Source organism: Odocoileus virginianus, chromosome 34 (assembly GCF_023699985.2).
Source record: "Odocoileus virginianus isolate 20LAN1187 ecotype Illinois chromosome 34, Ovbor_1.2, whole genome shotgun sequence".
Lineage (NCBI taxonomy): Eukaryota > Metazoa > Chordata > Mammalia > Artiodactyla > Cervidae > Odocoileus > Odocoileus virginianus.
The window spans coordinates 8,330,383-8,350,752 of NC_069707.1; the positions used below are offsets into that span (position 1 = coordinate 8,330,383).

At 44.6% G+C, this 20,370-nt stretch overlaps 1 protein-coding gene across 1 annotated transcript; it reads left to right on the top strand.

Annotated features, from left to right (window-relative positions):
* Positions 1–563: 563 nt before the first annotated feature.
* Positions 564–10,121, top strand: TAGAP (T cell activation RhoGTPase activating protein). Its single transcript, XM_020876390.2, has 10 exons — positions 564–690; positions 1,296–1,380; positions 1,470–1,523; positions 1,822–1,888; positions 3,171–3,334; positions 4,014–4,175; positions 4,645–4,754; positions 6,148–6,343; positions 7,079–7,193; positions 8,087–10,121. Exons 3-10 carry the CDS (start codon positions 1,494–1,496, stop codon positions 9,349–9,351), a joined length of 2,109 nt encoding a protein of 702 aa, XP_020732049.2. The 5' UTR covers positions 564–690; positions 1,296–1,380; positions 1,470–1,493; the 3' UTR covers positions 9,352–10,121.
* The last annotated feature ends 10,249 nt before the right edge of the window (positions 10,122–20,370 follow it).

A 20,370-nucleotide genomic window follows, 5' to 3' on the forward strand; every position in this document is an offset into this window, starting at 1 on the left:
GTACTGAGTTAAGGAAGGGAAAGGTTAACATGTAGACAGCCTGCTCTGGTGGACTCATCATAGTCCCAGAGGAAACTGACTTTGGATAATGACTGCGTTCCAAAAGAGACAGCACGTCTTGGCTTTTTTGGAGGGGCCATATCCCATACCCAGAGGGTGCTTATCAATGTACCGATGAACACAGGAGACGATGGGTGGGTGGGGAGACCGCACCCAAACAGGATACCAAAAAAAAAAGGGCACCTGAAATGATCACTTTAGAAAAAACGATGATGTTTACGTACAGAATAACACAATTTCTTATTCACACATCCCACCTGTGACATGAATCAGAGCCTTCACCTAGGGCCATATGTCATCTTTTCCACTCTCGGTGGTTTACAGATGTTTGACTTTGAAGTTGAAGAAGAAAAAAAAAAAAAAGAAGCAGAGCTGCCCTAAAAGAAATGAGGAAGTGAGAGCTCTGCAGTGTCTGGCCCGGGCGACAGCCCATGATGCTCTTTCCGGTCTCAGCAACATTCTGAATTTCCACCTGCCCGCCCCCTCTCCCTTATAACGCAGAACACGTGAAGTTAGAGCCGTTCAGTCTCCTCACTCAGCTGGATTAGTAGGAGCAGGGTGTCATGCTATTTTCCCAACTTTCCACAGTTCACGGGAGGTAAAAGAAGTCTGGCTGGAGGCCCTCCGAGGGTAAGTACCATAAATTGGCCTGACATGACAGTCAGCTGCCTGGCGGGGTCACTGGGCTTTGAGATCATATCCAACAAAAGCGGGTTTCACCATGCAATATGTAACACGTAGTGTTATGAAGAGTAAACTCGGGCAGCTTTGCTTTCATGGGAAGCCTGCACTTCAGGGGCTCTAGGAATTCTGTACGTGTTATCTTTGTTTTATGTCTGCCATAAGCAGCGTCCTGGGGATCCACTGTTTGCCTTTTTCAGGTTATATGAGAAAATCTGTGCAAAGCCCTTGACAGTGCCCTGGCACATCGTGAGCTCTCCTCCCAAAACGTTAGTTGTCACTGTAGCTGTTACTCAGATTATCTCCTGATGGGGGCTTAATAAATGAAAAGCAAAGTTTGGCGTTATGAAGATGTCAAGTTTAAAGCTTTTAGAAAGCAGTGTGTTCAGATGCTGTGTTTAATAGCGTGAGACATCTGGTAACACATAACTGACCATAAATGAACACTTCTCTAACTAGTAGCTTCAGACTTTCTGTTTTGTCAGAGTGGGGCTGAGACTGGCCATTGCATTCTGCATATCCCTCCTCACTCCTTCCCAAATGATTTTTCATAGACAGAGCCAAGGCCACACAGGAACAGAATTCACCACCGAAGCGCCAGCCCGAACTCCAGCGAGGCTGACAGGCAGCTGCCATGCCGTATGTGCCCTTCTTACGTCTACTACCTCAGATTTTCCCATGGGCAGGGTCAAAGATGTTTACTTACTTTGACTTCTTCTCTCTTGTAGTCAAAAACACTAAATGCCTGTGATATGGAGACATTAATTGAATATCAATCAGAGGTAAGAAAAATGTTTTTCAAACTTTTTATCTGCACTGTGAGATGGTAAATTTTGTTTTAATTGAATATCATGCATGTTGTTTAGTTATCAGAATAGAAAATCAACATGATAAGTTGTAGTAAACACAAATGTTAATTGAGATCTTATGTCATGATACGCAAGACATTAATATTGATTCTGAAAAAAATTAATGGACTACTAACTGTTGACATGAATAACATGTTGAATATATTGTGTGGGGAAAGACTGGGCAGATCTCTTCAATCATTAATTTTCATTAAAATAAATATATTTTTAGGGTAATATCAAGGAACATCCTCTGTTGGCATCATGTGAGAGTGAAGATAATATCTGTCAGCTAATTGGTGAGTTTTGAAAACACACTGATCTTTTATGTAAATGCTAACAACCAGTGTCCTTGGTTTGCCAAACCACAGTGCTTTACTGGGGATTTTTTTCCGAAGTGTTCTCTTAAAGACCACAGAACATTAACACTTGCCTGGCAGGAAGGCTCCAGCTCACCAGACAGCAAGTGTTCTGAGAGAAAACATCCTTCCCAAGTCAACCTTTCCCCCATTCCAGAGGGATTTTAGTGGGGTTACAGATCTCCTGGCCACTTCTGTTCTGACAATTGAAGTGTGCGTACGTGTGAAAAATATGCAGTTGCCTTTTCCACTCTCTCCCTCCTCTAATGGAGAATGATTCTAAGAGTACATGAAGCAACTGTTGATATCTTAAATCCCAAAGAACCCATTGTTCAGTCAATTTTTTCCACAATTCATTGTGTTGTAATGTAACCCTGACCCAGTTCTCTTGAACTATAAGGACAAGCCAATTCTCTGTCCATCCTCTTCCGCTTGCTGGTATAAAAAGTATAGAAACATGTGCTAATACATTTAGAAAGTATAGCTTTTTTTTTTAATTAGAAAAAAAAGGAGAGAGGAAAACAGAAAGAAGTAAACTCATGAGTGGTGATACCCATTGTGCAGACATCTTCAGGATTTTGCAAGGACTGATTATCCTGGAAAATTCTTCCTGAGCATTTCCAATTGCCAGGTCTAGGTTCTAACCTCCCTGCCCCGTCCTAACGCATCCACTGGGAAAACCCTGCAGCTGACTGCAGACAGACTAGCTCCCTCTAGTGGTGGGTGCTAGCGCGGCCGCTGAGGTTTAACCCGCCCAGCCTAGAGCCTTCAAAATGGTTTTGAGCAAGTCACTTCCTGTTAAGTTTCGTTTTCTTCACTAGTCAGAGGAGGAATTAAAATAATCTGTTTCACATCAGAAATAGCCACCAACTATCCACCGTGGTTATTAAGGTCAATATGTTACGATGATTGTTTATGACCTGCCTAGTTAAGCTTTGCTCCTTTTCTATAGCAAACAGCTGGTAAAGAGTAAAAACAGGAAAGGTGGAGACTTTGAGGAACCTTGGTGTTACTGTTGAGGGGCTGGTTGCCCTGGTAACCATGTGGTTGTTTTTTGGTTCACACTAGATTAAGGCTCACACCCTTTGCTTCCTCAGTTTTTCGAAACTGTTTCTCCCACATGGCAAACCATACATGACAATATCTGCTGTCTTATCTGGATCCTTCCTTGCTTATCAGTATGTTAATCTAATTTCTCTTTGCCTTGTTTTCTCGGCCGTAGAAATCAAGAAGAGAAAGAAGGTGTCTAACTGGCTCTTTCTCATGAGGAGGCTTTCTTCTTCATCAGATGTTTCTGCAGCTTCGGAGCCAGAGTTGAAGACGTCCCTTTTCGAGCAGCCCTTGTCAGCCATCTGCACTGACAACACGCTCCCGGGGCCCATTCAGGTAGGCACACGTTCGCCCAGAACCTCCTTCAGTTTTCCGTGAAAAGTCCTCAGGAAGCCTGAGCGGCTTTCTCATGCTGAACTTGTTGGGGTGGGATTTTCCGTTTTTGTCCCACATTTGGAAATGGTGTTCCCACCTAAGATTGCAGTCAGGAGAACTTACATGGCGGCTTACATTCTAGAAATTAGTTGTATTTGCCAATAAGCTCAGGTCGATGGTCCCTCCATCCTTCTGACTTAAGTGGAGTGAAGAAGGCTAAAAATGGGTAGCTTCTGAAAAACCAACAGATTTATGGAGTTTGTGATCAGACATCCAGTGTTTACACGGAATGACTCGAGAGGATGGAGGCCCAAAATCATTTTAGGCTGTGCAAATTCCAGCTTTCCCAATGTACCTGCTCTTAGGAAAACGGCAGGGTTGAGAGAGACAGTTGAAAGTAACAGACTGAAAGGAACCGGACTGGGATTAATAGTCTCTTGTTAAGACGATCTTAGTATCCTGGAGAACTAACTTTTATGGAGAGGATATTGTATAGCAGGTAAAGTTAGCTACTGTTCATGTCCACTATTTAAATTCTTTTTCCTACCGAAATACAGATTTTTTTCCTCTATCAGTAGCAGCAAAGTGTAACTTCAAACCCCGGGTAACCATTTCCTATCTCTGTACCCCTTCCTTTTAGGATATTCTCACTATTCTATGCCTTAAAGGCCCTTCCACTGAGGGAATATTCAGGAAAGCAGCCAATGAGAAAGCCCGAAAGGAGTTGAAGGAGGAGCTCAACTCCGGAAGCGTGGTGGACCTGAAAAGCCTCCCTGTGCACCTCCTGGCCGTGGTCCTCAAGGTGAGTCCCCAGCATCGGTGCCAAACAACAAGCTGACGGGCTCTGACCCACTGACTCTCAGGGAATGAGAATCGGGCTCTTCGCCCTACACGGCAAAGGCAACTGATCGTGGCATCGCACTGTTTTAGTTCAGCCTTTATTTATGTGTATCAGCATCTCCGTTTCTGTGGTCCCAGATTCCAACCAAAAAGTGCTGCATTCAATTCTCCCCAGATGTCTCTGAGAACAGGTGCTCGGACTGTCCCATGGCCCAGTCTGTTGCCCTGAGTCTGGTGGCCCCTTGGATGGTGGCCTTAACCGTGCCCGTTGTTAGGAAAGTTGCTGAGAGACAAGTTGGGGGGACACTTCAGGCTCATTGGATGCAGGCAGGAAGGGGTGATGAGCAGAGACTCCTGAGAGGGGATGAATGAGATGGAAGTTAGGATGGGAGCATGTTATGTAACGTGAACGGTCCCCTTCCTCCCGCCAGGACTTCCTCAGAAGTATTCCGCTGAAGCTCCTGTCCTGTGACCTGTTTGAGGAGTGGATGGACGCCCTGGCCAAGCCGAGCGAGGAGGACCGGATCGAGGCGCTGAAACAGTAAGTCACCCGTGCAGTCTCCGCCCAGGGGCTCCTCACCCAACTGTTAGAGTGTTTCATGTTGCAACATTGAAGGAATTCACGTGGACTCGCTCACCTGCTCCTAGAATACAAATCTAAAGGTACCCTGGAAATGTTTAAAAAGTAGGTTTTTTTAGCCAAATGAAAGGAGGCACCTCTGTCAAAAGGTAGAAAGTGAACTTCAGTACTCACAAATCCCAACAGGTAGGGAATCTAAAAATATAAGTAGTTCAAGAAGGTATGAAACGAACTCACAGATGAAAGCCTCGGAGCAGGCTAACCAGCCACATGTAGGAATCTGGGGTCTTCACCTGTCCACACTGATGTGGTGCAAAGCAACAATTCTCCCACAAAATGTCCCTTAGTAAACAGTCTGCAAGGGCTTGTTTGTTGACAAAATTCCATAGTGTATTTATTCCACATTCTTATAATCAACCAAAGTGAAAACTCTATAAAAATAAATTCCAACGGCAGCAGAAAGAATACCATATATAAATCAAAATGTGACCTGTTAGTGCCTAGAAAATCTTACACACCTAACTTCACAATATCAGCACTTTTGCCAAATCCTATAAAAGTGTGTCTATATATGATGATTGTCTCACATAGCTAAGTATTATTAATAGCATATTTATTGAACTGAAGGCATTAGTGTGTCTGTCCCAAAATAAGAATCCTGAGATTACCACAATAAACTTCTGCTTACAGACACAAAGGTCTTTCTTAACAGTATCTTATGAGAAATGAATGATCCTTATGTTAGAACCACCATCTCTTTTTTTGAAAATATGAGGCTTTACAATTCTAGTTTATTAGTCATTGTACCAATGTTGCCCTTTTAGTGCTGACCTCATTATTTTTATGAACATGCTCTTCTAAACTGATTTATTCTTCATAAAGCTTTCTCTGAATGGTATAAAAATGTGTCTTCTTCGTTTGATGAGCACAGTTCAAAAAAGGCAAATGATTGTATTCTTTAGAAAAAACAGTCTTGCAGTGTTAGAAGCAGGAAGACATTCCATATGGCTAAATGGTTTCTCAACAAAATTATTTTCAAAATGTGTTAAAGTTTACTGCAGGAGTTAATGATTCGTAATCTAAGATCTGTGTAAAGAGTAAATGGCCGTGTTACTGGTGTCAGGATCACAGAGGCCAGTTTTCTAGGACTTCAAGCTCTTGTGGTTCAGTGATTCATTCCATGTCAGTTGCCACTGCAAGTATCTGAATGAACGTTTCACAGTGTTTCTTGTGAAAACAGACCTTCCTCATTTTAAAGGAGGTCTGGGTCAGGCAGACACTTTCGACTTGCTCCCCTCAAGCTAGACAGGCCATGAAACTCCCCTAAAACCAGCTTTCCCCACCTCGGTTCCAGGGTTGCAGACAAGCTCCCGCAGCCCAACCACCTGCTGCTCAAGCACCTGGTATCCGTGCTCCACGTGATCAGCAAGAACTCTGAGGTCAACCGGATGGACGCCAGCAATCTCGCCATCTGCATTGGGCCCAACGTGCTGAGCCCGGAACATGAGCACAGCCTATCGCTGGAAGCCCGGAGAGACCTGAATGATAAGGTTTGTGCCTGGCTATTTCTGCGAAACTCGACATCTGCCTGTCGAGCCAAGCAGTGAGGTCTGCTGTGGCCCCAGGTCTACTCCCTGGGGTGCATCCACTGGATGAGACCTGGTAAAGCCAGGTCATCCTCCGAGACAGAGGGCAAGGGATGCCCGTCTCTCCACCGCTGTTTCCAGAATGGAGAGGCCCTTTCACTTTGCTCTTTTTTGTGCATCATACTCTGTCAGTTCAGCTACCAATCCGGGCAACTCCTTTAATGAACATTTTGGTTACTTTAAAGTAATAGGTCTTTTAAATTCACAAAGTTAAAAGGCATATCTCAAAAATAATTTTCATATAGGTGATTGTTACCAATTTTCTGAATGCTCCTTTCAGACACGGTTAAACATCTCTTATGTTGATTTTGAAAGTAAAAATGTTGGCTGCTCAGTCGTGTCTGACTCTTTGCGACCCCATGGACTGTAGCCCACCAGGCTCCTCTGTCCCTGGAATTCTCCAGGCAAGAACACTGGAGTGGATAGCCATTCCTTTCTCCAAGAGATGTTCCCAACCCAGGGATTGAACCCAGGTCTCCTGCATTGCAGGCAGATTCTTTACCATCTGCGACACCAGGGAAGCCCATCTTGGCGCCTCCCTAACTGCTGACCCTCCCTGTGTCTCCCTTGGTAACCTTCTTCCTTTAAAAATAAATAAAGATCTCGTTAAGCTGACAAGCTGTTAACTTCTCCTCACAGGTTAAGACACTGGTGGAATTCCTCATCGATAACTGCTTTGAAATATTTGGGGAAGACTTTCCAGCACATTCCAGAATTGCTTCTGATGACTCCCTGGAACACACGGACAGTTCAGGTATGGAACATGTTCTCAGCTGACTCTGACTGTGGGGTCAAGTTCATGCCTGGCTACCAATCCAGCCCAGTAACGTGAAACACCCCTGGGATCTGAAGAAGTTACCAACACACATCAGCGAATCAGAGTAGATGCAGGTCTGTTGAGAAGTCAGCAAGCAGGGAAACTTTTCTCTTGACTTTTCCTGCACTATTTCCTCAGGCTACAGCCTGGCACCTTCCCCTTCCTGTTCTAAATCATGAAGAACTGCTCCTTTTACTAAGTAAAGCTAGAGGGTAGGGGTAAGAAACTTTTGTTTCCACACAATGGAATATGGGTCTAATGGGGGTCTGTTAAAATAGGGATGAAAGTGAAAGTGTTAGTTGCTCAGTCCTGTCCAACTCTTTGACCCCATGGACTTAGCCCATCAGGCTCCTCTGTTCATAGAATTCTCCAGGCAAGAATACTGGAGTGGGTTGCCATTCCCTTCTCCAGGGGATCTTCCCCACTCAGGAATCGAACCCAGGTCTCCTGCCTTGCAGACAGGTTCTTTACTGTCTGAACCACCAAAATGGGGATGGACCCAATGAAAAGAGCCGTCCAAAGGATCAGCTTTTAAATCTAGTATCAATAAATTTTCAGTGGAGAGTTATTTTCTCTCTTCTCATTTCTTCCCTCCCTCTCTCTCTCTCTCAACTTCTCTCTCTTCATTTTCCTACTTATCTTCTCCACCTCAAAATAGTAGGCATGGCAAGAAAGGAAACTTGAACATGGCCAGTTTCTTTCATAACAAGCCCCAAATTAGCTTCACCAAATTCCCTAGGGCCATACTTGATGTTAGTAGGGTGGACGGTGCTAAAATGAATTTCTAAAAGGACCTGAACAAACACTCAGCTGTCCTTACCTTCCCCCAGACATGTCGACCCTGCAGAACGACTCGGCCTACGACAGCAATGACCCTGACCATGACGTGGAGCCTGCGGGCTCCCCAAGCTCGCAGCCCCCAGGGCCCCCGGAGCTGGCTGCTGGCCACTCGGAGCCCAGAGCCCCGCTGCGCCCTTGGGAGCCCGTGGTCAGCACCACGGCCAGACTGAAGGGCTTCCTCGGGCAAGCGGACAGGAGGTACTCGGACCCCAGCGCCGCATCCTCCCCGGAGTGCCTCGATGTCAGAAGAGCAAACTCGAAACTCACGCGAAGCGAGGACGACTTCACTTCGGTGGCCCGCACCACCTCCCGCTTTGCCGGCGAGGAAGCCGAGGACCCATTTCCCGAGGAGGTGTTTCGTGCAGCCGAAGGCCGGGCGCAGAGGCCCCGGGACCTGGGGGAGCGGAGCCCGACTCAGGACTCGGTGTCACCGTGCGCACGGGTCCCCAAAGCCGCCTCCAGTGGATCCCTGGACGCTTCCTCCGACAGCTCGCCCCTGGCCTCTCCTTCCAGCCCCAAAAGAAACTTCTTCACCCGACACCAGTCTTTCACCAAGGCTGAGAAAAGCAAGCCCAACCGAGAAATTAAAAAGCACTCCATGTCATTCTCCTTCGCCTCCCACCAAAGAGTGCTGACCAAGACGCGCAGCTTTGGAGCCGCGAAGCCCAAGGGCTGCCCGCGAGACCCAGAGAAGAGAGGTTCCAAGAAAGAAAGCCAGCTCGCCGGCCGGATCGTCCAGGAAAGCTCATCGGATGCCCCGGGCCGAGCCGCGCTGGGCTTTAACTCGGGGGCCTACACCCTCTCGGTGGAGGATGTGTTCCAGCTGGTGGATCAGAGGCACCCTGGCCGCCCCCCGTCTTACGAGGAGGCCGTGCGGCTCCAGGCGCTGGAGCTCGCCCCGCGCGGGGGCCAGACTGTGGGCAGCCTGCGGGCCCGCGTGCTGAGCCTGGACGCGGGGCTGCTGCCTCCGCTCCCCGCCCGCACCCACGGGGACTCGAGAAACAGCCGCGGGCCGGAGCCCCTGGACAGGCTCCGACGGGGGCCGGAGACCGAGCTCTGGAGGCAGAGCTGGACCGACTGCGCCCCTGGGGCTGCGGCAGGACAGGTGACGGTCCCCGGGACACCCGAGCTGCAGCGGCTGAGAAGCGCCTCCGAGTCGCAGCAGAAGGGCAGGCAGGCCCTGCTGGCCCGGCGGTGTAGCCAGCCCGTGTTTGACGCCGAGCAGCTCCGATTTGCCAAGGAATCCTACATCTAGAGCTCCGGGCCCTTCTGTACACAATGAGAACTGCCTTTAGACTCTTGTTTTCCGAAAAGTCGTGAATAAGCTCCTCTGGCAAGTTGTGCTTGAGACCTCGAGAGGACAGCCACACAGCTTCACACCGGCGCTCCGTGCGCCTGGTTTGTACATGTAGCACACGTATAAAGCGCATCCTAGACAAGGCATTGGTTACGTGTACGCAGATATGTGTGTATATATTTGTTTCTGAACTTGTGCCAAACTGCATTGCTGCTCTTTGCCTCCTGAAGTTGTTTTTTTTTAGTGGTTAGTGTCTAAACATAATGTTTTCTTTTTCTGGCATTGCTTCAAAGGGCGTGCCAAGTTTCAAATTTTCCACAAACTCCATTTAGGAGAAAATGTCTAAGTCTCTGTTAGGAGTTTCCTCTAATAAGCCGCTTTGTGATAACTAATCACCTCAGTAGGATGAAAGGAACAGACTGTAAGGAATAGAGTTCAGTGTTTGGAGTTATCAAAGGGCATTATAAACTCCAGCAAAAAAAAAAAAAAGGTTGTTAACAATGCATGAAAAATACTTCAATGTGTCCTTTAACTGTCTAATTTGAAATTTGGGTAAGTTAGTGAAAATGCATTATATTATGCATCATTAACTGATGTCAAGCACTTTGAGTTTCTTTGTAGTTCAATGGTGTTGTGGAGGAAATTACTTCATACGCATCGGGGCGGTCGTATGTAAAACTTCAATATTATGTCACTACAATAAATTGCCTTCCTTATTTCAAAGTAAACTGATATGTTTACTGATATGTTGCCTCCGCTCCCTCAGTTCGTAGAAACCCACCAGAAAAATCCTTTACATGTTGGTCCATTCAACCAGCGTTTATTGGGATGTCCTGGGTGGTACAGTAGATAAGAGTCCACCTGCCAGTGCAGGGGACGCAGGTTCTATCCCTGGTCTGGGAAGATCCCACATGTTTCGAAGCAACTAAGCCCAAGCACCCCAACAACTGGGCCTGCACTCTGGAGCCCATGCTCTGCAAGAGAAGCCAGCACAGTGAGAAGTCCACACACGGCAACTGGAGGTAGCCCCCGCTCTCCACAACCAGAGAAAGCCTGCATGCATAACCATAAATATAAATAAATTTTAAAGAAACAAGCATTTATTGACTACATATCCATTATTTCTCCTTGAAAAATGAGACAAGATCAAACCAGTCAATGCTAAAGGAAATCAACCCTGAACATTCATTGGAAGGACTGATGCTGAAGCTGAAGCTCCAAAACTTTGGCCACCTGATGTGAAAAGCTGACTCATTGGAAAAGACCCTGATGCTGGGAAAGATTGAAGGCAAGAGGAGAAGGGGGAGACAGAAGATGAGATGGTTGGATGGCATCACCGATGCAATGGACATGAAATTGGGCAAACTTTGGGAGATGGTGAGGGGCAGAGAGACCTGGCATGCTGCAGTCCCTGGGGTTGCAGGGTCGGACACGACTGGGCGACTGAACGACCACTCCATTATTCTAGACTGATAGGCAGGGCAAGATGTGGACCTCATGCATAAGAAAAAGGGACAAGCCCTGTCCTCTCCACAAATTTGCAAAACATAAAGATGTACCTTTTTTAAGCTATTTTTGGGCAAGTGTCACTCAGAGGCTAGAAAATTTAGTGTACAAATATAATATCAGTATTTCCTGGTTTTAGTGACTTTACATTTTCGGTACTTTCAAAAATCTTATTTTTACGATGCTCAGTTTGCTTGATTATTAGGAAACACAGTGGTAAAACATCATACATTAGAACATTCATGCTCAATGATTAAGATATTTATCCAGTATCTTGGATACTGGACTTTGATTTTCCTTACTTCATCAATTTCCTTCATAAAACACTGCATGTTTTTGATATGTTAAAGAAGGATTTTTGTGTTGGCTAGCTACCAGGTGGTGAAGACCTAGTCTTTATAGAAGCGATTTATTAGTAACGTGATATACAGTTTACAATGTTCTCATCCAGACTGCTCAGATCTGCTAATCATGTTCAGATTTATTAATGTCATTTAAATACCTTATTAAGCACCACCAATCATGCCTAAATTTCAACTGGTAGACATTCCCCTTCTGACTGCTGACTTAAGAAAAGCAATCCTTGTCCCATAATTGGACACTTAACAGTGATAGTTGGGACTTGCCTGGTGGCTCAGACAGTAAAGGCAGTTTTCAGCACCTTTCAGTTCTGAGCACTGTGCTAAATATTTCAGGATTGAAAGGAAAATCCTCCATCGTGTTTTTAGCAACTTCTCATTGAGAATCAGCGTTTTCATCAATAGATGACTAAGACAATAAGCTAGGCAAGCTCCTATCTATTCCGTGTTACTACTGACCTGACCTCCACGTGACCCAACTCAGATCACGAAAACTCTACCCCAGTTTCCTTATTTTGCCAAAGCAGAAGTAAGACTGAAAGTCTTCTATTGCATGTAAGCAGTCTAGTTTATTGACAAACATTGATGAGCTTCTTGTAGTCAAAAAGCTACTGTATTTGCATAGTGGAGGAGAAGGAATGATGTGTGTGTTAGTCACCCAGTCGTGTCTGACTCTTTGCGATCCCATGGACTGTAGCCCACCAGGCTCCTCTGTCCATGGAATTCTCCAGGCAAGGATACTGGAGTGGGTTGTCATCTCCTCCTCCAGGAGATCTTCCCAACCCAGGGATCGAACCTGGGTCTCCCACATTGCAAGCAGATTCTTTACTGAGCCACCCAATGCACAGTATGGTATTCCCTCTTCTAACCATGAAGTCCACTCACTTTTTAAAATAGGAGAGCCCAACCTGGTCTCCAAGCATGGTCATAGGTTAGGGCTGCCATAACCAAGTATCACAAATGAGTAGCTGACACAACAGAATTGCACAGTCTCACAGTTCTAGAGCCCAGACCTGAAATCAAGGTGTTAACAGAGGGCCTGTGCTTACATTGAGATTTGGATGCTATTAAAAAATGATACGACAGACAAGGACCCCGGAACAGCACAGTGCGGCCCTCCATGGACCCTGTAAGGGCCATACAGTCACACGTGGATATGACATGCTAATGCAAGGTGAATGGTAAAACCAGGTTGGAAGCCATGGCCTACGTAGGGGCTTTCAACCTAAAGCCAGGTCTGATCCCCACTTCCGAGCCACTGGACCTCTCCATCACCCAGGGTAACCCTGTGTGGATCAGCTTGGGAGGGATCCTGACCCTCTTAGCAAGGGAAGAGGTGGGGAAGCACGTACATTTCACGTGCCTGTTGGTAGACACTGGCATTCATGCCTTGGAATCTGGCTGAACAGACAGGAGACTTTCTTCCTCTTGGGGAAGGTAGGAGGTTTTCTCCCCTCCTACAAAGAGGGGGCCGGGTGGGTTTCCGAAGGCATTCTGAATGCACTTCCTGCCATTAAGCCCTGTGCCCAGCACCACCCAGGACTTGGTCCAGAGCCTGTGGTTGTTAACCAAGCTGGGGGCTGGCCCTGGAACTGAGCGAACGCACAATCGCCTGTGAGCTCAAACCCAGCAAACATAACCTATGTCACCCGGGGTCTTAAAGCATTGAAGTGGCAGCCATGGCTTGTATGCTAATAAAGCAGATAATAGTTATTGACCACAGTGCTTCCCATGGCTGAGCACGAAAACAGAGAAAGGGCGGTCAGCACTGTTTATCCTAATGCACTATTAAAAGAATACATTCTAGCTGAAGTTTCCTGATCGTGATCTCACAGGGGACCGCCAGTACACACTTTCCTCCTGGAGGGTCAAGTGCTGGAAGTGATGGAAACCCATATCAGATGAGATCTCACATATTTTGAGTTTCTTTTTTAATTGACTTATGTAAGATGATAACGCTTTATTTACAAAGGGAGAATTACTGAGGAATCAGAGTATGAACATTTCGCTAGAGACAAAAGTAAATCACTTTTTGGCATGATATTGTAAATGTACACATTATGCCCTCTGGACAAACAAGATGTGAATGAGGAACCACCAATGGGATGAAGAGTACCCTCTTCCTGTTACAGGCTTCAAAGAGAGACCAGGTGAGACTAACAAACCTGCGGAATGCAACAGCTTGCCAGAAAAAGGAAACACAGAATGATCATATCACTAGGAAAAGAAAGACAATTGTGTTGGCACAAGAATATGTGAGCCAGATTCACAGGGCCTGAGTCCACAGCCCAAATGGGCTACCATGGGTCAGTTTCCAAACTATTTGAGCATCAGTTTCTCCACCTGTAAAATGAAAACAGTCAGAGCACTGCAGCAGTTTCGGAATGCACCTCACAGCAAACCCACATCACAGCATAGGAGAGGTCTGTACAACGCAGCTTGAAGTCCAGAAGGTGTAAAAGCAAATGACAAGTTAACACTGTCAAAATAAAAAAATGTCTATATGAATAAAACACCATAAACAAAATCAAAAGACAAAGGAGAAACTTGGAAAAATATTTGCAGCTTATATAATGGAAGAAGAACTAAGTTCCATAACAAATACAGTTCCCATAGTTTGATAAGAAAAAAAATTGAGTTATTTTTTATTGGAGTATATTTGCTGTACAGTAGTGTGTTAGTCTCTACCATACAGCAAAGTGAATCAGCCACATGTGTATGCATATATGCATACCCTCTCTTCCTTGGATTTCCTTCCCATTTAGGTCATTACAGAGCTCTGAGTAGAGTTCCCTGTGCTGTGGAGTAGGTTTTCATTAGTTGTCTATTTTATATGCAGTACCGTATACGTGCCAATCCGCATCTCGCAATTCATCCCACACACCCTTTCCCTCTTGGGGTCCATGTTTGTCCTCTACATCTGTGTCTCTATTTCTAATTTGCAAAAAGGTTCATCTATACCATTTTTCTAGATTCCACATGTATGTGTTAATATATATTTATTTTTCTCTTTCTAACTTCCTTCACTCTGTTAGACAGTCTCCAAGTCCATCCACATCTGCAAGTGGCACACATTTAAAGTTCAGTTTTAAAATGTGAAAGTGATATGACCAAAGAAAAAGAATAACAAGTGGCCTTTAGACATTTGAAAAGATGCTCAATCTCACTCTTTCTAAAAGCTACACTAAGACACTGTTTCTCTCCTCAGGTAGGCAAAACTCTAAAAGTTTAATGACACAGTATGTTGGTGAGGCTGTAGGGGAACTAGTGATTCAAGCCTTCTTGTTGGACGTACATTCTTGACCCCTATGGAGCACAGTTTGGCAGTAAGTATTAAATTTACAAGTGCATAAATCATTTTTCTGACCAGTTCTGCTTCTAGGGATATACTGCATCAACAAGTTCTTAGGCATGCAAAATTATATGTGAATATTTTTAGCATTGTTTATGATATAAATGTTTGGTCAGAGAATTAGTTATGAATAATTAACTTATTGCACATTCATACAGCTATAAAAATTTCTTTCACCTACTGATACAAAACTATCTCCAAGATATATCCAGTAGAAAAAAACATGTAACAGGTCGATGTGTACACTGCTATAATTTATCTTTAAAAGAAGGAATTAATAATAGTAGCTTACACATCAGAGAAGGCAGTGGCACCCCACTCCAGTACTCTTGCCTGGAGAATCCCATGGACGGAGGAGCCTGGTGGGCTGCAGTCCATGGGGTCCCTAAGAGTCGGACACGACTGAGCGACCTCACTTTCACTTTTCACTTTCATGCACTGGAGAAGGAATGGCAACCCACTCCAGTGTTCTTGCCTGGAGAATCCCAGGGACGGGGGAGCCTGGTGGGCTGCCGTCTATGGGGTGCACAGAGTCAGACACGACTGAAGTGACTTAGCAGCAGCAGCTTACACATTGGGGTGGAGAATGGGAACTGAGATGATGGAGTCAAAAATAAGCAGAAGACATTTCAATAATACATTTCCATATTTTTGGTGTTTGAATGATATAACTCTATTACTTATTCAAATATTAAATAGAAAATAATGCTGTTGCTGCTAAGTCATTCAGTTGTGTCTGACTCTTTGTGACCCCGTGGACTGTAGCCCACCAGGCTCCTCTGTTCATGAGATTCTCCAGGCAAGAATACTGGAGTGGATTGCCATTCCCATCTCCAGGGGATCTTCCCAACCCAGGGGTCAAACCTGAACCTCTTAGGTCTCCCGCACTGGCAGGCAGGTTCTTTACCCCTAGCGCCACCTAAGAGGCCCATCTGGTGCTCAACTAGTTTTCTCTGTGAACATAAACTGTAGATTGTGTGGGTGTCAGCCTCTCAGTCGTGTCCAACCCTGTGACCCCATGGACTGTAGCCCACCAGGCTCCTCTGTCCAATATTCCCCATAAACTCATTTGTTATGTTGTTTCCCATAAACTCAAGTAAAGAACCCTATATAACTTCAGATTCACAGGGACTTCTGAAACAATGTGATTATTTTGTTGTTTGGATAACAAATGCTTTTTAGAAATGTAGTTCAAACTATGCAGTTCAAGCCCTTTGTGTACATTTAACTAGTTAAGTATCAGAAATCATGAAAGGTCATCATTTAACTTTGCTTAGATAATCAATGCAGGTGAGCTCAAGTGTGAGTAAGGGCTCTTTCTTTGAATTGGGCTTCCCTTGTGGCTCAGATGATAAAGAATCTGCCTGCAATGCAGGAGACCTGGGTTCAATCCCCGGGTCAGGAAGATCCCTTGGAGAAGGGAATGGCAACCCACTCCAGTATTCTTGCTTGGAAAATCCCATGGACCGAGGAGCCTGGTGGGTTACAGTCCAAAGGGTTGCAAAAAGTCAGACATGACTGAGCAACCAATACTTTCTTCTTCCTTTGAAATAGCAGTTTCATTTTTCTTACCATGAAAATTTAACATTAATGTCAAACTTAGTGTAACAATCATTTAGGATATCAGCAAGTTCAAAATCATGAAATTGGCCTTTTGAGGAGCACTATCAAATTTCAGTTAAAAGTGTTCCTAGAACCAATTCCAACCTGTGTGTGGTAGAGCCTCCCCCACACCAACTATCAAGGCTTGGAACACCGGCTGAGTGTCCTACGACAACTCAATTCTGACACTATTTACCTGGAGATGACCAAGATTCCATAGTTTAAGGGTTCAGTCCTACAAGGCCCCTCTGTCCCATGTCCTCTCCAAAGGCCACCGTTCCAGCATCTCCACATGGTCGCCCAACTAGAGGCTCTCTGAAGCCTCTCCCTTCAGGTTTTCATGAGGGTTCATTACATAGCCATGATTAATTATCAATAAATCATTAGCCATTGACAACTGATTTGACCTCCAGCCCTCTCTCTAATCTGGTGACTCAAATGGTAAAGAATCTGCCTGCAATGCGGGAGACCCAGGTTCAATCCCTGGGTCAAGAAGATCCCCTGGAGAGAGGAATGGCAACCCACTCCAGTATTCTTGCCTGGAGAGTCCCAGGGACGGGGGAGCCTGGTGGGTTACAGTGTATGGGGTCGCAAAGAGTTGGGCAAGACTGAGAAGCTAACACTTTCTACTTTTCACATCCTCCTTCCATCACCTGGTATATTCTCCTCCCAACAAACCCCTATCCTTAGGTGGGATCCAAAATTCACCTCATTAACATAACAAAAGACACACTTATCACTTCAACACTTAGGAAATTCTGAGGGTTTTAACAGCTATGAGCCAGAAACTGTAGATGAAAACCAAATATGTAGAAAAATATTATTTGGGTCATCTGAGTGTCCAAATATATTTCTCATAAATCACAATATCACACAATGAACTTCTTCTTATGCCCAAGAAAAATGTAGAAAAAAAAGTAAGATATTACATTTAATAGATTGGAATATATTAATATAATAATAAGCAAAAAATAACGACAAACTTACATACTAATTCTAAACAGCATTAACTCAATACATTCCCTGCATTTGTTGATTCTTCCTAAATTCTTTACACACTTTTAAATTACTTATCTATTTTTATTTTTGGCTATGCTAGGTTGTCTCTAGTTGAGTTGCCAGGCGTCTCATTGTGGTGCCTTCTCTTGTCGTGGAGCGCAGGCTTCAGTAGTTGGAGCACGTGGGCTCAGTCAATGAGGCTCCCTGGGTTCTAGCGCACAGACTCAATAGATGTGGCGCAAAGGCTTAGCTGCTCCAAGGCATGTAGGATCTTCTCAGATCAGGGGTGGAACCCATGTCTCCTATAGGCGGATTCTTTACCACTAAGCCTCCCGGAAAGCCCCCTTTACACATTTTTTATGTATCTATATAACTTAAGTAGAACTTAAACGTTCTGAAGGATGTTCACTGGTGATCTCAGAAACTGATCGAAAGCATGCCCCCAAAGTTCCTCGTTCGCATATCCTAACGGTATATGGTGTAGGTCACTTGAACTTTCTATTTCAATGTCTATAATTCAAATCGAGCCTGTTACAATTAGGGAAGAGAAAGGAAAACAAGGAAGCTATTTTGAAAGATTGAAACTTCTCACAGGTGAAAACAAGACGTGACTTAACTACTGTAGGGAAGTGTTTTGACGCCACCAGTTGGGACAAGACTAAGGGTCTGAGTTACAACAGATCGATTCTCAGGACTCTTGTTTCTCTTCTTGATTTTCCCTCTTCTTCATTCCTAAATTCGATGCACAGCAGTATGATCTAATTGGAAGAGAAAATAATCTGCATGAAAGTCCGATCCTAGTTACACTTACTACAAGAATATCATCTTGAGCAAGTGCCTGAGCATCTTTGAATCTTTGGTCCCTCATTAGGATGATAAACAATTTTATTCTTCCATCGGCCTCTTTAAAAATCAGCTTCACTGAGATATAATTCACATATTGTAAACTGCATCCACTCAAAAACGTTCAATTTGATCAATTTTGCCTGATACATATACTCATGAAACCACCACCATCATCAAAATATAAAACACATGGGTAATATTGGTATTGTCATATTTGTTCATTTTGTTTTACCCATTCTAGTGGGTATGCAATAGTATCTCAGTTCAGTTCAGTTCAGTCGCTCAGTCATTTCCAACTCTTTGCAACCCCATGAACCGCAGCACGCCAGGCCTCCCTGTTATCTCACTGTGGCTTTAATTTGTATTTCCCATTGGCTAACAGTGTTGAAAATCTTTTCACATGTTTATTGGCCATTTGTGCAGTACTCAGTCTATGCCTATTTTTTTAATTGAATGTTTAAGTCCTAAGTTTTCAGCATACTTTATATATTTTATTGACAGTCCATTTTAATGTTTTTGTGCTTTTAATGTTCTGTTTAAAAAATTTTTTCCTCTCCAAGTATCACAAAGATCTTTTATTCTGTTATCTGCTATAAGTTGCATACCTTTTTTAAGAGTCTGCTTTTATAGATCTAAATGTAAAAATAGAGATTTTATTAATGCATTTAAGTCTATGACCCATTATAAGTTAATCTCTGTGTATGATGTGAGGAAAAAATTAATGTAATTTCTTTCCATATGGAAAGACTACTTTTAAAAAACTTTTGATGACTAATAAGAAACTAGTTTGGGGGGTCTTTTGAGGGGGTACCACACTGTACGGATGTGAGAGCTGGACCATAAGGAAAGCTGAGCACCAAACAATTGATGTTTTCAAACTGTGGTGCTGAAGAAAACTCTTGAGAGTCCCTTGGACAACAAGGAGATCAAACCAGTCAATCCTAAAGGAAATCAGTCCTGAATATTCATTGGAAGGACTGATGTTGAAGCTGAAGCTCTAATACTTTGGCCTCCAGATGTGAAAAGCTGACTTACTATAAAGACCCTGATGCAGAGAAAGATTGAGGGCAAGAGGAGAAGGGAGTGACAGAGGATGAGATGGTTGGATGGCATCATTGACGCAATGGACATGAGTTTGAGCAAACTCCGGGAGATAGTGAAGGACAGGGAAGCCTGGCGTGCTGCAGTCCATGGGGTCGCAAAGAGTCAGACAAAGACTTAGCCACTGGGCAACAACAACACTGTGAGGCATCAGGACCTTGGTTTGTTGTGGAAAGCTCAGCTTCTCTGTACACAGATGCGGAATCAAATCTTCAGAGACAGAGTTCTGGGTGAAGCAGAAAAGGATAGCTTTATTGCTTTGCCAGGCACAGAGGGCAAAACAGGCTCATGCCCTCAAAATCATGTGCCCCAACTCAGGAAAGATAGGGAGAAGTTTTATAGTAACTTTTCAAAGAGGGCATGATCAGCTTGTGGACATTCTTCTGATGGATTGGTGGTGAGGTAAGTAGGAGTCAGCATCATCAACCTTCAGGTCCAACTGGTCTAGGGTCTACATGCTTGTGGGCAGCTTACCATCATTAACTTCTCCCATCTAGAGGGAGTTTCAGTATTTGCAAAACAGCTCAAAGATACTATCACATCTGCTGATGGAGAAATAGGACCTTGCCCCAAGGCTGCTCTTGACAGTTTCTCCCAGGTCTCACGCCCCCTCCCTTCCTTAATTTACAACTGCATGCATCTGCCCGATCCCTGGGTTGGGAAGATCCCCTGGAGGAGGAAATGTCAACCCACTCATATCCTTGCCTGAAGAATCCCCAGGGACAGAGGAGCCTGGTGGGCTACAGTCCATGGGATCACAAAGAGTTGGACATGGCCAAGTGACTAACATTTTTACTGAATCTGCTCACTGGAACTGAGGGAGGGTCATGGAGGCTGAATGAAGGCTGTTTCCTATAATCCAAGAAACGGGGGACACAGAAAGGCTCTGTGCCCAGGAGCCCCACAGTTTATCAAGTTTCCCCAACCAGGGATCAAACTCGTGCCCCCTGCAGTGGAAGCGCAGAGTCCTAACCACTGAACAACCAGGGAATTCTCTCCAAATTCTCATATGATTTCCCATAAGCCTGTTGAATCAGTAAATTTAAATATTCCTTTAAACTTGGGAAGTCTTCTGTTGTTACTCCTTCAGATATTTTCCATCTCATCCTCTCTATCCTCTTCTTCTGGAACTTCAACTATCTATATGTTAGCTTTTTTGATGCTGTCCCACACATCCTGGACGGCTCTCTGGAATGTTTTTATTCTCTTTCT